Source organism: Mustela lutreola, chromosome 4 (genome assembly GCF_030435805.1).
Source record: "Mustela lutreola isolate mMusLut2 chromosome 4, mMusLut2.pri, whole genome shotgun sequence".
Taxonomy (NCBI): Eukaryota; Metazoa; Chordata; class Mammalia; order Carnivora; family Mustelidae; genus Mustela; species Mustela lutreola.
The window spans coordinates 159482776-159496652 of record NC_081293.1 but is presented as its reverse complement, the minus strand read 5'-3'; the positions used below and the strand labels follow the sequence as shown (position 1 = coordinate 159496652).

At 41.6% G+C, this 13877-nt stretch overlaps 1 protein-coding gene across 5 annotated transcripts in view; it reads right to left on the bottom strand.

Annotated features, from left to right (window-relative positions):
- Window positions 1-710: 710 nt before the first annotated feature.
- BMPER (BMP binding endothelial regulator) overlaps window positions 711-13877 on the bottom strand; it is a 296813-nt gene continuing 283646 nt past the window's right edge. For 4 of the 5 annotated variants that reach the window (XM_059171541.1, XM_059171543.1, XM_059171539.1 and 1 more), the window contains 2 exons: window positions 12648-12778; window positions 711-2114 (listed from right to left, as the gene is read on the bottom strand). In XM_059171541.1, the coding sequence (XP_059027524.1) occupies window positions 1933-2114; window positions 12648-12778 (313 nt within the window). In that variant the 3' untranslated portion in view covers window positions 711-1932. The remainder of the gene's footprint in view (window positions 2115-12647; window positions 12779-13877) is intronic. The other variant, XM_059171542.1, reaches the window with a different exon arrangement.

The following is a 13877-nucleotide window of genomic DNA, read 5'->3' as shown; positions in this document are numbered from 1 at the left end:
GAATTAAAGATGATCTAAAAAGGAACCAATCAGAAGAGGTCCACTGATCTGCCCTATCCTTCCTTTCAGTACAGGGGGAAATACATGAGATTATAAATCTAAGAGTTGTGCGAACTCCGATGGTCTCAGATCTCTGTGCAAGTAATCCCATCAGCGGCAGGGTGTCTCGTTTTCTTGATTCTTAACCTTGCTCATATGCCACCCAGCCTCTTTGTGTTACAGATAAGCAAAAATGTGGCTCCAAATGCTTAAACAGTGTGGAGAAGGTCACAACTATATTTGGAACCTAAGTCCCCTAAAAAGCTCTCTTTCCAAATGTAGCACTAAAGCAATGACCAGGCTACCTTGGGTTCCAGATATTAAGATATTTAGGACCCATGGAAAACAACAACAACCACATTTTCTGGTGTCCCAGCCAGTCAGTATTACACTCTGTGCTTTATTCAGTTTACTCAAACAGCTGGAGATGTCCCAGCAAAGAATCCAAATTAATACTTGAGCTGTCACGAATGCATGACAGGCAATGGCAACATACGGATTGTCAAAAATTTGGGGATTTGCTCTTCTCTATTAATAGTACTCTACAGAAATTAAGTATTGTAGGTTATATAAAATATGTCTAAATAAAGCCGTTATAAAATTGATGAGCCCAAAGCTGATATGGTTTACTTATGAAGTATAACACAGCACATCTTGGAAGAGAAAATACATTGTTTTAAATATTAAGCCCTTTATTGACTACACTGTAGAACATAGTATTTTTAGACATCAGTAAGTTTTGTTTTGTTGACATTTTCATTTATTAACTGAAAACAAAATTCAGGAAGCTCACGTGATGACCAGTAGTAAACTACCAGTAAATTAGAGCAAGTACAGAGACCAGTCTTTGTTTGGCCTGACGTTAAATCAACTGGTCAGTAAAGGCTTTCTGCATAATAATTATGACATACTAACAGTCTCCAAATAGCACTGGACTAGGATCCCCTGGAATTAATTAGTGATTTTTTCATTTTACACATGGAATAGTCACACAAGGTAGATGGCTTACATCAACTTATTATATTTGCCCATCCTCAATTGCTCTAAGATTCAAAGAAATGGTTACTTTCTCATATGTTGTGCAAAAGTTTCTCCAAATATCTGCTCATGCTCAATAAAACTAACATATCACCCAAACATTCTTTAATCTCACTGTGACATATAAATGGACATCCATCATACACACATTCATAATTAGGTGACTCAAAGAATATGCAAAGATGGCAAGAAACCATTCAATTCTTTGGCTATGCTCGACTGACAAATATATATTTCTTGGCAACAAGCCAATCGGTTTTGGAAATAATATTGGACCATGACCCAAGAAAGTCTAACAACCTATCCCTTGCTTTCCATGCACCATTAGGACCTGTCACCAATCACCAGCCATCTCTCTCAGGCATACATTCCTCTTCTTGGAAGCATGAAATGCCCCTGGATAACTTTGCCCTTCTCCAGAGAAACACATTTTCCACTAAACTGCAAGTCTTGATTCAAAGCTAAAATTAATGCAGGCAGGCAATTTGGGTTTCTTAGAAACTTCTTAAAAATGACAAATGTATGTGATGTTAAAGCCATCCAATATGTCTGCATGCTGCCTTATTAAATTACCAACACCTGGTTTATTTATACAATGATTCCAATGGCTTACAGGTTAGGATCCTAGAAATAATACATGTCTTATAGCAAAAAATATACATATAATAATCCACCTATAGTTTATATAAATGATGAAATGTTTCTGAATATATCTATATATCTATATATGTACACATATATACTCTCTGTGTGTGTATGTGAAGAATCCGCACACAAATACTGCAGTCCTTCATTGGCTCTTCCACTTCAGTGTCAAGGACACCAGGTTTCAAAGTCTTAAGAGCAGAACAAAGGTCACCGCTGAGGACAGAGGACTGGCTTGATGCACCTTCCCTTGTGAAGGACCAAGTTTGCTGGACAGTGGCAGCCTGCAATGCATGGCTTATTGCATGGACCGATCTCATTCCAGTTGTCACAGGTCTTGGCACATCCTGGACCACAGGTATCGTACACAGCCCCGTGCTTACATTGGGTGGCTGAAAAAAAAAAAAAAGGCAGACACGGGTGAGACGTGGAGAAACAGCCACGTCAGTTCAACCCCAGCCCCATGTCAACCACTGCTACAGCCCTTCCACAGCACAGATGCACTTTTGCATTTTAACAAAGGAATAACCAACCTCCGACCTTCCTCAAACACTCTGGGTATCACTGGCACCTGAAAAAAACAGTATCTAAGGTCCACCTGCTGGGCTAGTGAACCTCAAAATAAAATAAAATGGAAAGCTTTTTATTCCCAGAGAAGACAAACTATATATTAGTAAAGCTCCCAGGAAGTCTATGAGGTTATTTGGTTATTGAGAGCAGTCTGGAAAATCAACTCCAAATAGTGCTGAAAGCTATCAAGTTGTGATGAATAGGAATATTTTATGCAACCACATCAATATTCAAATACACAGAATTATACATACAGGGGAAAAAAAAACCCTGCCAACGATACGTGACATATTTTAATCATAGTAATCAATTTGAGGCAAATTAGAACAAGAGTGGGATAAAAACCAAGGAAGGAAAAATGAGATGAGTACCTGGGGAGAGGGAAATACATGGCTGGCTGGCCAGAGAATATAAAAATGATGATCTAGCCAAATCACCACCCATTTGCTATCTTTGTTTACTTAGAGCTATAATGATTCTGACAATACTCTGAGAGTTCCGGAAAATTCATGAATAGATTTGTCAGGAAAAAATGCTGCAAACCTTCTGGAAGTTTTATGACATACAAACTTTCCTATCTGGGTTATTTTCAGGGACGGTCAAAGAAGCCCCCGCCCCCCATTCTCATGAAGAGGAAGGTAGAAGAGGGGCTTTTCAAGAACACCAGCAACAATCTAACCTTCCTCTGACATTGCTCCAAACAAAATGAATAGCAAGGCAAGACGATCTGTTGAAACCTCTCTACTACAGCTTATGTCGTTTGCAAAATAATACCTTGTAAAGAATCACATAATTCTAAAACTGAAAAGTTGAACTGGCTTTCAAGCAAGTGCACCTTAAGCTCAATCTTTCCAATTAGAGATTTAGAGTTACCATGGAACATTCATGTTTGACCATGTCTAACTTACAATAAGCTAGTAGGAGCTCTCTCTGTCCCAAGTTCTGATGGCCAACCCCTCCCTTGCCTCTTTAGGCCCCTGAATGATCACAACCTCTCTGATATCAGGGAATGATAGAATAAAAAAATAAATAGTCTTTGTCCCTACTTCCTGGCACACAGCTCCTAAAGTCCATGGAATCTCCAGAGTAATAAATGTATTCTGTATGCTAAAGACATGGCGGGTGGCTAGGGTACCCTACATAGCTTCAGGATCAGGGCTGGTTACCAAAAAAAAACAAGGTCTGATTAGAAGGTTGCAATTTTCAGCCCCACCACCCAAACTCCAGGAAGGGTAGACGGGGTGGCTACTGAGTTTATCATCAGTGGCCAATGATTTCATTGACCATGCCTGCATAAGGAAACCTCCATAAAAACTCTCAAATGACTAATAACAAGGTTCAGAAACCTCCAGAGCTCAGGAACATATCAAGATACTGGGAAGGTGGTGTCCTTCCTCCACTGGGACCATAACTCCTTCGTCCGGACCCTTTTGTGCCTTGCTATATGTACCTCTTCGTCTGTTCATTTGTATCCTTTATAACAAACCAGTTAGTAAATAGTGTTTTCCAGAGTTTTGTGAGACATTTTAGCTGTTAAGTCTGAAAAGGAAGGGGGATTTTAAGAACACCTCTCTCCCCCTACTTTGCAGCCAAAGTAGATAGAAGTGAGGGTAACCGAGAGACCTAACAATTGGAACTGGCATCCAAAGTGAGGGCAGTCTTGTGACACTGAGCCCTTAAGCCGACAGAGTCTGATACCAGCTCTGTGTAGTTAGTGTCAGAATTCAATTAAATTGTAGGGGGCCCAGTTGGTCTCTGGAACTTTGGAGAATTGGTTGGTATGAGAAAAACCCACACACATTCAGTGTCGAAATATTGTGAGTATAAACAGCTCATTTCCAGGGCACTGGGCTTTTCTTTGTTATTCTCCTACACCCGATTTATCCCTTTTCAAGAAGCCCATCTATAAAAATTACCTCAACTAGTAAATGTGAGTGTGCCCTTTGTTTTCTGACTGGATCCCAAGTGATATAGTAGATAAGTAAAAAATTACTGCTACTTGTTAATGCTACATTCCCTAACATTACCACTACCATGTAACTTTATTGTTTCAGCTTTTCACGATTTAGTTTTATTCCTTAGGCTACTAGGAACCTCCTCTAGGCAAGCCAAGCCTGAGACCCACCCTCTGCCTTGATCTAGTGCCATTATTTAGCTTGGTGAGTGTTAACTACCATCCAGCCCATCTTCCGCGGTTCTAGACACTTCCCAGTTTGTTTTTCCACCTCTCTTATCTGGATGAGCTCTTCCTTCACTCTCTGCTCAGAGCACCTGCTGCCCACCTCCATTCCTGCCTTTACAACGTGCAGCTGTACTCACAGGTTTCCTTGTCTTCTCTCTCTCTCTCCCATTAAATCTCGGCCACTAGAGGGAAAGGCTATCTTGTTTCTTTATTTTCAACAACAGTGTGCTGTTTAACATGCAGCAGGTAGTCAGAGGCCTACCGAGTGCTATATGGATGAGTGAGTGGGCAGAGCAACACAACTCTTCCTTTAAATCTTGCTTGCTTTTCTGACAATCTTTTGGCTTTTGACAGATCCCTTCAAAAAAAATTTTTCCCCTTTCAGTGGCTAACGGAATATCCTATACATTATTTATGTCTAACAATTTGGAAACATCCTAGCTGAATAGCATATTCACCCACAATGACTATTTCCCCGTGTTGTTAGGTTTTCCACTGAAAATTAGAATGATCAGGGAGCTTCCTGACGCCTGACATCCCTCCCCCCGAAAAACCTAGCCCAGGTAATTTTCATATGCCGTCAGAACTGAGAACTTATCCTATACACAACCCTCACATCCATGCTTCAGTCACTGCAGAGACTCATGCCTTTTTAGCAAATGAGAAAGCAACTATTTCTAAAGTGGAAGGAAGAGCGCAATGAGCGCTCCTGTTGTTTCCCACCGTCTGCCACCTAAAACCCTACCGGAGCTCCTCCGCAGACTCAGAGCCCCCATCCTTCCTTACTGAGGGGTTCAGGTCACCGACACAAGCACCCATACGTCGTTTCCCTGTCGCCGCTCCACCGCATCTACACCCATCCTTGACTTGCCACTCCTGGGTTCTGACCCCTCTCCTCTCCATGAACTTGCTCTTTTGGTTGTTTGTCCTTTTCATTGCATATGTATCCTCTTCTCTGTTGGCTCCATCTTCTAAATATTACAAACATCTTCAGAGCAATGCTAACCTTTGATGAAAAAAGATTCTGTAACGTATCAGACTTAATGCCTTCTTCCTTTTACCTCTAAATCTCATTAGAGAGTTTATAGTCATTCTATCCAATTCCTCTGCAATTAATCAACATTAATAGACCTGTCTTTCTCAGCTACCACTTTATTGAAGCAGTTCCCACCAAAATTTTTCATAATGACTCTGTCTACCGATACACTGGTAAGCCCCATTCTCCCATAACCTTTCCACAAAATATTTGGTGTTACTCTCTATCTTATGACACTGAACCCCCCAGTTTCTAACACCTTAAGGACACCTTCTGTCCTGCGTTTGTCTACTTTCTTCTTTCCCTTACATTGTCTTGCCTTCTCACTTTCTCTCTCTTTCTATCAGCTACTACAGTGCCATCTCTAATTTCTAGTTCTGATTCTCTTCCCAATCTCATCATTTTCCAAGTCTTAATTCAAATGGTGCTTCTTCCAAGTAGCTTCCTGGATCGCCCCCAAAATATCCTTTCTCTCTCTGCACCCCACAGCACTTTTCATGTTAAAGTTATTTGTTTGTTTTAATCCCCAGTTCCAGTGCAGCTGTAGTTCTTAATCACAGATGCTCATCACAGTCCCTTGAGGATCTTTCAAAAGGTATTATTCCTTAACCCCATTCCCCAAAGATTTTTGCTCTGAGTCTACAGTGGGGCCCGAGCGGCTGTAGATTATAAAAGTTCTGGGTATGGCCTGTCATAGTTACCAATGTCAAGGACCCATGGTTGAAAAAAGTGAACTGTTGAGGCCCTGGTCCTGTGGGCAGAGTCCTTGTCTACCATGACCCAAGGTTCTGGCACAAGGCCAAGCACAGAGGAACAGCTTAATAAATGTTAGTGCCTGTTGGATGATGATTTAATCTTAATGATGCTCAATCCATCATCTCATTTCCCAGTGTGGATTACATTTGGCTGGACTTGAGTTCATTTTCCACTCAGCTGCTTCCAGAAAGCCTCTTTGAACTCGCTTTACCCGCCAGATACTTTGCTTCCCTTTAAATCTTGCAAAGATCACTTATAACATGAAAACTTGATAGAATTTCCTCTTTCTACCCATATTCTCTCCTTTTCCCACATGCTCTCATAAACATGATCTCTCTCATGTTCTCCTCCTCTCTCTGACCTCTCAATGATTCCTTCTAGCTCTAGCACTTAACTTACTGATGTTCTGCTATGACATTTCACCTTTGACTACCTGAACACTGATTATTTCCTTCGCAATCTATGGCTAGAAAGTAGAACGTAGAAAATGGAGAACTACTAGGAAAAAAGCGGGGGGCTCTTTTCTCATTGAATAAATACCATTTCCATTTCAGTTCAAATTAATAAATCTCTCCCGCCTATCTGCCATGTGGTAGGCATTTTCTTGGGCCAGGGAATCAAATGTGAGTAAGATATCATCTTTGATCTCCAGTTACAGGAGTCTGGGCATACAACCAAACAGGTGAAGGTGACATGTAAACAGATTCTTAATAAAATGCAAGAGGTACCATATTAGATCACTGGAACAAAATACTATAGAGGAGTAAGAGGGAGATATCACCCTGACGTTGAGGGTAGGTCAGCATCTAAGAAGACCTCAGAGAACAGAGCCCACTTAGGTCTTAAAAGGTGAGTAGCAACTGTCAGACAGGCTGTGGTGGGAAGAGTTGCCCAGGTAGAGAGAGGGCAAGGGCAGGATGTGGGCAACAACAAATTGTCTGGCTCAATCAGGGAATGAGGATCCCAGTTTGGTAGATGGGAGCACAGAATTTGAGGAGGGAGAGACGGGGAGACAAAGGAAGACAAGCAAGCAAGGGCTGTAAGTCTCGGCAAAGGGGAATCTTGTGAGGGTTTTAGCTGGGGGATGATGTAATTACATTTGCCTTCAAATTGATCATCAACTTTTATATGATCCTAGAAAGCGAATACTGACTCAGACCGTTTGACCCTTCTGTGAATTCAAAATGATTTCTAATATATAATAGGCAAAAGATAATTTTTTAAAACCTAAATGTGACCAATATGCACATAGACATTTAAAAAAGGATTCATCTGGTTAAATTAATTTTTTTTATAAGCCAGCAAACTACCGAAGTGATTAGGGTTGGCATGTATTTGTTCTCAAGAGGGCACACAAGCAGCCACTGTGTAACACATACAAGCAGCAGTGTGTGTTACTTTATGTGGTAGCCCATAAAAGCACTAGGTGTTGGCTTTATCTGTAAATTCAATAAGCATGGCTCTGCGCCCTCTGGAACTCAGCTGTCTTCATGTCCCTCTACTGGTGTTAAAGATGACCATACTGACTTTATCCCCTAAACTGTTAAAGGAGGCATCCAGTTGGCCAAGGAAAAGCTCATTGTGTATAAGGAAAGCAGTTGCTACACAGAAGGGGCTAGAATCACCCGGAATTTGTAGGGAAAAAAACAAAACAAAACGGGAAAATGCTCATAGAACCCAGCAGTCTATATGATGTGCTACAGAAAGATACACACCACTTTGAATATCCTAGCACCTTTCCCACTTATAAGATGTATCATTGAAAGTGCAGTGACAATTAGCATCAGCTACAGGGAGGTGGCGGAAAATCCGCTAAGGATAGCCAAGTGAGATGCGCAACCTAGATCACAGCAAAGTTAAACTCAGAGATTACCAAGTGACCACCATCAGTGATAAGACACAAATCAAGAGAAATCAGAAAGCTCTACATAACAAATGTTTGAACAAATTCATTGATGTTTACAGAAATATGCAAATAAATATATATTCATATTCAAATGTGTTTTTCTGCAGTGCTCTTGCTGGTCTGTTTTCATAATGATGAACAACAGAGGCTGTAAAGCAAATTGACCTGAGTTTCATTCCCAACTTACGCATTTTCTAGCTCTGTGACTTGCAGCCAATCACTTAAATATTCTAAACTTCAATGTCCTTATCATTAAAATGTGGGCAATAGAATGTTACCACATAGACTATAATGCAGATTTAACCAGATAAAATATCATAAAAGTACTAGTGTAGTCCTCAGGGCAAAGGAAATGCTTATAAAATGGCGAATATTAATAGAAAGGGTCATTATTAAGCTTTTATGATAGACCTTCGTGATGGCCCTTTGCACAGTGTATTGTACTCGGTAATTCACATGCTAAACCTCGGTGCCATCTGTCCTTTCAGCCACATGGACACTTCCTGCTGGTAGTCATGATAGGGCTAAAACCAACTCTAGCCTTGCAAATGTCACTTGCTCTTTCAGAGTTTCTAGCCTGACTGGCTTCTTGTCTGTTCAACTCCCAGGCTTTTTATTCTGGAAGATTTCTCTTCTCTGTATTAAGTGGCCGTACGTGCTGTCATAAGTCAAAAGATCTGGGAGGGGATAACCCGTGGCTCAGTCATTAAGTGTCTGCCTTCGTCTCAGGTCTTGATCCCAGAGTCCTGGGATCAAGCCCTGCATTGGTCTCCCTGCTCAATGGGAAGCCTGCTTCTCCCTCTCCCCCTGCTTGTGTTCCCTCTCTCTGTCAAATAAACAAATAAATTGTAAAAAAAAAAAAAAAGAAAAAAGAAAAAAAAGAAAGAAAGAAAGAAAGAAAAAGATCTGGGAGCTGAAAACAAGGAAGGAGTATTCTTAGGGTCTTCAGTATTTCTGATTAATTGGAACTGGATCTACTGAAAGGTGCTGCATGTCTCTGTATATTTATTTTCATTTACCAGCTGCCAATCTGTGGAATCTTATTGTGTGTGTGTGTACACGTGCGTGTGTAAGGGTTCCCCTGCAACGGTGCAATCAGGCCTCACTCAGATGGGTCCATTAATTTTAAGTGGTAAATGGAACCTTTCAAGAGCCATATTCCTTGTCCGTTAGAAAAGTGATTTTAGCTCCTGACATTTGGTCCCTGAAATCAGGATGCCGGGGGAAATGCACCGTCCTCAGATACAGTGTGTGCCCTCAGATGGGGCTATACAGAGCTCCGGGCCAGGAAGAGAGTGTTCCTAGGTTGTGTATCTAATATAAGCCTTACCACGGCACCCCCACAGCTAATAAAGTTTATAAGGTTCTGCAGAGCTCTAAATCACAGAGGGTGGAGGGATGGGGCTAGCCTCCATATATCTCGATCATTTTCTGATAGATGTGAGGCAAGGAGGACTCAAAGGAGAAAAAGGGAACCCAGACTATTCAAAATGCACTGAAAGGACAGGTCCCTCAAAACATCAGCTTCACTATGCAACCCCGCACTGATACATTAAGTGAGAGCTAAGACATTTGGTCTTACTTTTTAGGAGCCTCCGCCACACCTTACTACTGAGCTAGGGAAACTGAAAGACTTCACAAAAATCTGCATTTTGCTCCGTTTTCTGTTTCTATTCTTGCTAGGACCTGCACCTCCCACCATGCACATGTCTTAATGTAAGTCCTTGTAAGGGATGAGGAGTTAACTATTTCTTTGGAGTCTTCCGGCACAAATGGTGGTATCTAAGAAATGATAGGGCGAGGTCATCATGTGCATATACCAGACCACGAGCGCTAGACATCGTGAAGATGCCAAGACACCCTGATTCCAGGGAATGAGTGACTCATGATGGACACCTGGACCCTGTCCTTGTTCTGACCAGTTCCTACATGCCTGAGAAGACATGTGCACCAGATCACAACCGTCAGTAAAGACTCCAGGCTCCACGCAAAGATTAGACTCATCCTCCATTTCCTTTCTGAGCCTCCCATATGCTCTGTCTCTATCTTCCATATATATATATCTTCAATAAACTCCGCTCTCACTTCCGGCTGGCTCATGTTTGCTTTCCATCCTGTGTGAAGCCAAGGACCATCTTGGTTGGTCCTGCAGGATCCCTTCTGGGTCCTTAGGCCTGGCCTGCTGGCATTATGTAAGTTATTTTTATCAATCAATACTCCTTTGAGAAGGGTGGCATCAACAGAGAGGTACTCTTGCTGTGGAAAGTGAACTCAGATACAAAGACTGGACTTGGGTTTGCAGAGGAGAGCAAATTCCAAAAGAAAAACCAGAAAGAAGTAAAAGGGTTTGGTGCTTTTCAAGGACACAGACTAGTGATTTTGTCAAGCGGCAGCTTAGAGAAGTTTTAGTAAACCCCAAAATACCTGTCATCCTCTCCCCTCAAAGCACCCAAATAGGCATAAAAATTAACTCAGTGGTTTCAACTTTGGCTGCAGGTCAGAATGACCTGAGAAACTTTTGTTTTAAGATTTTATTTGTTAATCTGAACAAGAGAGCACATTGGGGAGGGAGAGTAGAAGGAGAAGAGAATCTCAAGCAGACTCCACACTAAGCACAGAGCCTGATGTGGGACCCTGATGTTACCTCACCACCTGAGCCAAAACCAAGAATCAGACACTTAACCGGCTGGCGCACCCAGATGCCCCTCACCTGAGAAGTTTTAAAAGCTACAGAAGGCCAGTTAAAGCAGGATATTTGGGCATGGGACTGAGGCATAGGTTTCTGGTTTATTTTTTAAACTCCCTAGTGATTCCAGTGTCCAGCCAGATTGAGACCCACTGGTCAAAGTAAACAAGATGGCCATGCACTGAAAACACAGCTTTAACACAATTCTTCTAGCTAGGCCATTCTCCAACCAGATGACCACTTGTGCATTCCACCAATACAGGCATTCTAGAGTTAGCAGTGCCACCAACTGCCATCCTTCCTAATATGAGAGCTAAGGTTATTAGGATTAGCCTAGAATGAGGGCAAACTCCAGGCTCTTCATTCCAGGCAAAATCTGGCCCTTTTCAGAAAAATGTCTGCCAACCCTTGAGGTAAATGACAAATATTCAGTCATCTCATCTTTAAATCTGAATAGCATCAGCTGCTTCTATGAGTTGGACACTCTTCCAGATGTCTCATATATATATCACGGATGCTTATCACTCTGTGTAATAGATACAATCGTAAAATTCCAAGCTATAGTGGGAATCTCTCTTCTTCTCTCCCCATATACTCCCTCCATCTTAATCCAAACCACCACTGTTCACCACCACTACGGCAACAGTCACCTGCCTGGTCACCTGCTTTCAATCTTGCCCCAGCCCATCTATTCCCCCCACAGTAGCCCGGACACAGGGTGAACTGTGGAAAGCAAAACGAGGCTTGCTTAAAGCCCAGCAGTGGCTCCCACTCCTCTTAGAGTAAAGGCTACCCACCTTCCAGAGACCTGAAAAGCCCTGCCCGATGCAGCTGCCGCTTCTTCTCCACCCTCCTCCCCTCGCAAACCATGCTTGAGCCATACTGGCTCCCTTCCAGTACAAAAGCATGCTATCTTGTTCCTACTTTGTGGCAATAAAATATGGTTTTTTCTGCATATAATGCTTGCCCTGACTCCCTTCGATCCTTCCAGACTCAGCTGAAATGTCACAGCCACAGAGAAACTTACCCTTGTCACCACCTAAGGAGTCACCCACTCCCTCTCCATTTGCTTTCTTTGGCTCTTCCTTATTTGCTTCCTTCATCACAGTTAACATACTTGGCAAGTATTTGTTGTAGAGTTACTATTTTTGTCTGGTTCTCTTTTTGGGCTGTGGGCACCTCAATGACAAAGGCTTCTTCTCTTTGAGTTACTGATTACCAGCTGTGCTCAGCACAATGCCCAGCACTTAGCCACTGGGTAAGAAATATTTCTTGAATGAACAAAGAAGTCCATTTTACAGATCTCAAATAAGCCAATTAACCTGCCTGAGATCAAAGAGCTATAACAAGGAATATAAAAATCTATCTCTCACAGGCAAAAGAACATTCTTCTAGGGTTTAACAAAAAAAAATCACACTTATCCTGAAGACCTTAAATGACTGTAATCATCATGAATCGTCTTTGTTCCACACATAACCTAAGCCACAGCTGTGATTGTCCATGTGCTGAGTACAAACAGCTGGGGTAGCTTGAGGTTGGGAGGATTTTGCAACAGTGGAAATCCTTAAATTGTTCAAATGTGCTTGTCACAAAGCATTTCTCTTAAGTGCATTCTATCCTGCCTAGTGGGAAGCCCTGGTGTTTTATCAAGTTGCAATCTAGTTGGACTATTGATGGAATTTCCCTTTAGCCAAGGGGAAATGTGGCCCACATCAGCAAGTCTCTTCCATTGCTATTTTGGGAGCTGTAGTGAACTTCCGAAGGATGGATATGCCAGGAATTTCTCACCTGCACAATTCTGCTGAGGCTCCCAGTGGACACTGATGCCCTCTCTCTGACAGGCCCGGGTATATGCCAGGAATGACTCACAGTAACAGTTTTTATGGACTGGACATTCACACATGTCTGTCACGCAGGACCTAAGGAACCCAACAGAAAGAAATGAACATGTAAAAATATCAAATTTCATCACATACCTTAAATGTGACTTGTAGACAGGGGTGGGTAGGTGGATGTCAAACCTTGATTGGCCATTAAAGGTTGATATTTTAGGTTGGAAATCTAAAAATGGCATAAAAGTTCTGCATGAAGCCTTATGGGGTATGTCTGAACAATGTGATAGTAGGTTCCCTTTCTTCTAGAGCAGGACTCTCCAAGAAAACTTCCTGTAATGATAGGAAATGTTCTACAATCTCCATTATCTGAAGCAGTCTCTACTACCTGTACCTGGCTATTGAGCCAGGTGTGTGAGGAACCAAATTTTTTATTTGATTTTATTTTAATTCACCTAGATGCAAATAATCAATATGCCTAGAGGTTACCATGTTGGAAACACAGCTCCTAGGCTGCAGTCACCGTTCAAAGTGCTGTCATTTTGTGAATAGCTCTAACATAGGAAACATAGTTTCTAATTCAATATAACCAAAATAGTGACTAACATGATGAAAGTATAAAAATCCCAGGGCTTTCTGAAGACATACAATTAAGATTTATTTTTACAGTAGCTTAGAATCTTAGTCTTTTAAGAAATACTGAACCTCATTCTTTAGAATGTGGGGTGACAAACTCCAAATAAAGCAAAACATTCAGACTCCTAATTAGACTAAAAGATAAAGAAGACTGAGCCAAGAGCTTCATAGCTTAAGTTTAAATATGGAAATGATGGGCCAGGACATCAGGGGAACTGAAACGGGCTTCAATGTAAACCAACAAATTTTCAAGCACCTTGACCTCTAGGACACGGTAATGAATTTACATCGGGATGTCCTATTATCATTTACAAAATGCTTCTGCTTCAGTCTTTCACTGAGTGCTACATAGGCAAAACACAGTCCATATTTTATAAATAAAAAGGCCATTTTACAAATGAATAGATGGGCCCAAGTCCCATTAAAAAGTGGCAAAAGAATGAATTAAACGAATTCCTCTTAGACTGGGGCTCTTCCTTTTATGCCCTAGAATCAGAGAACCTTCTTCATCTTCACCTTCCAGCAAGTTCACTCCCTCCCAGTTTGGACT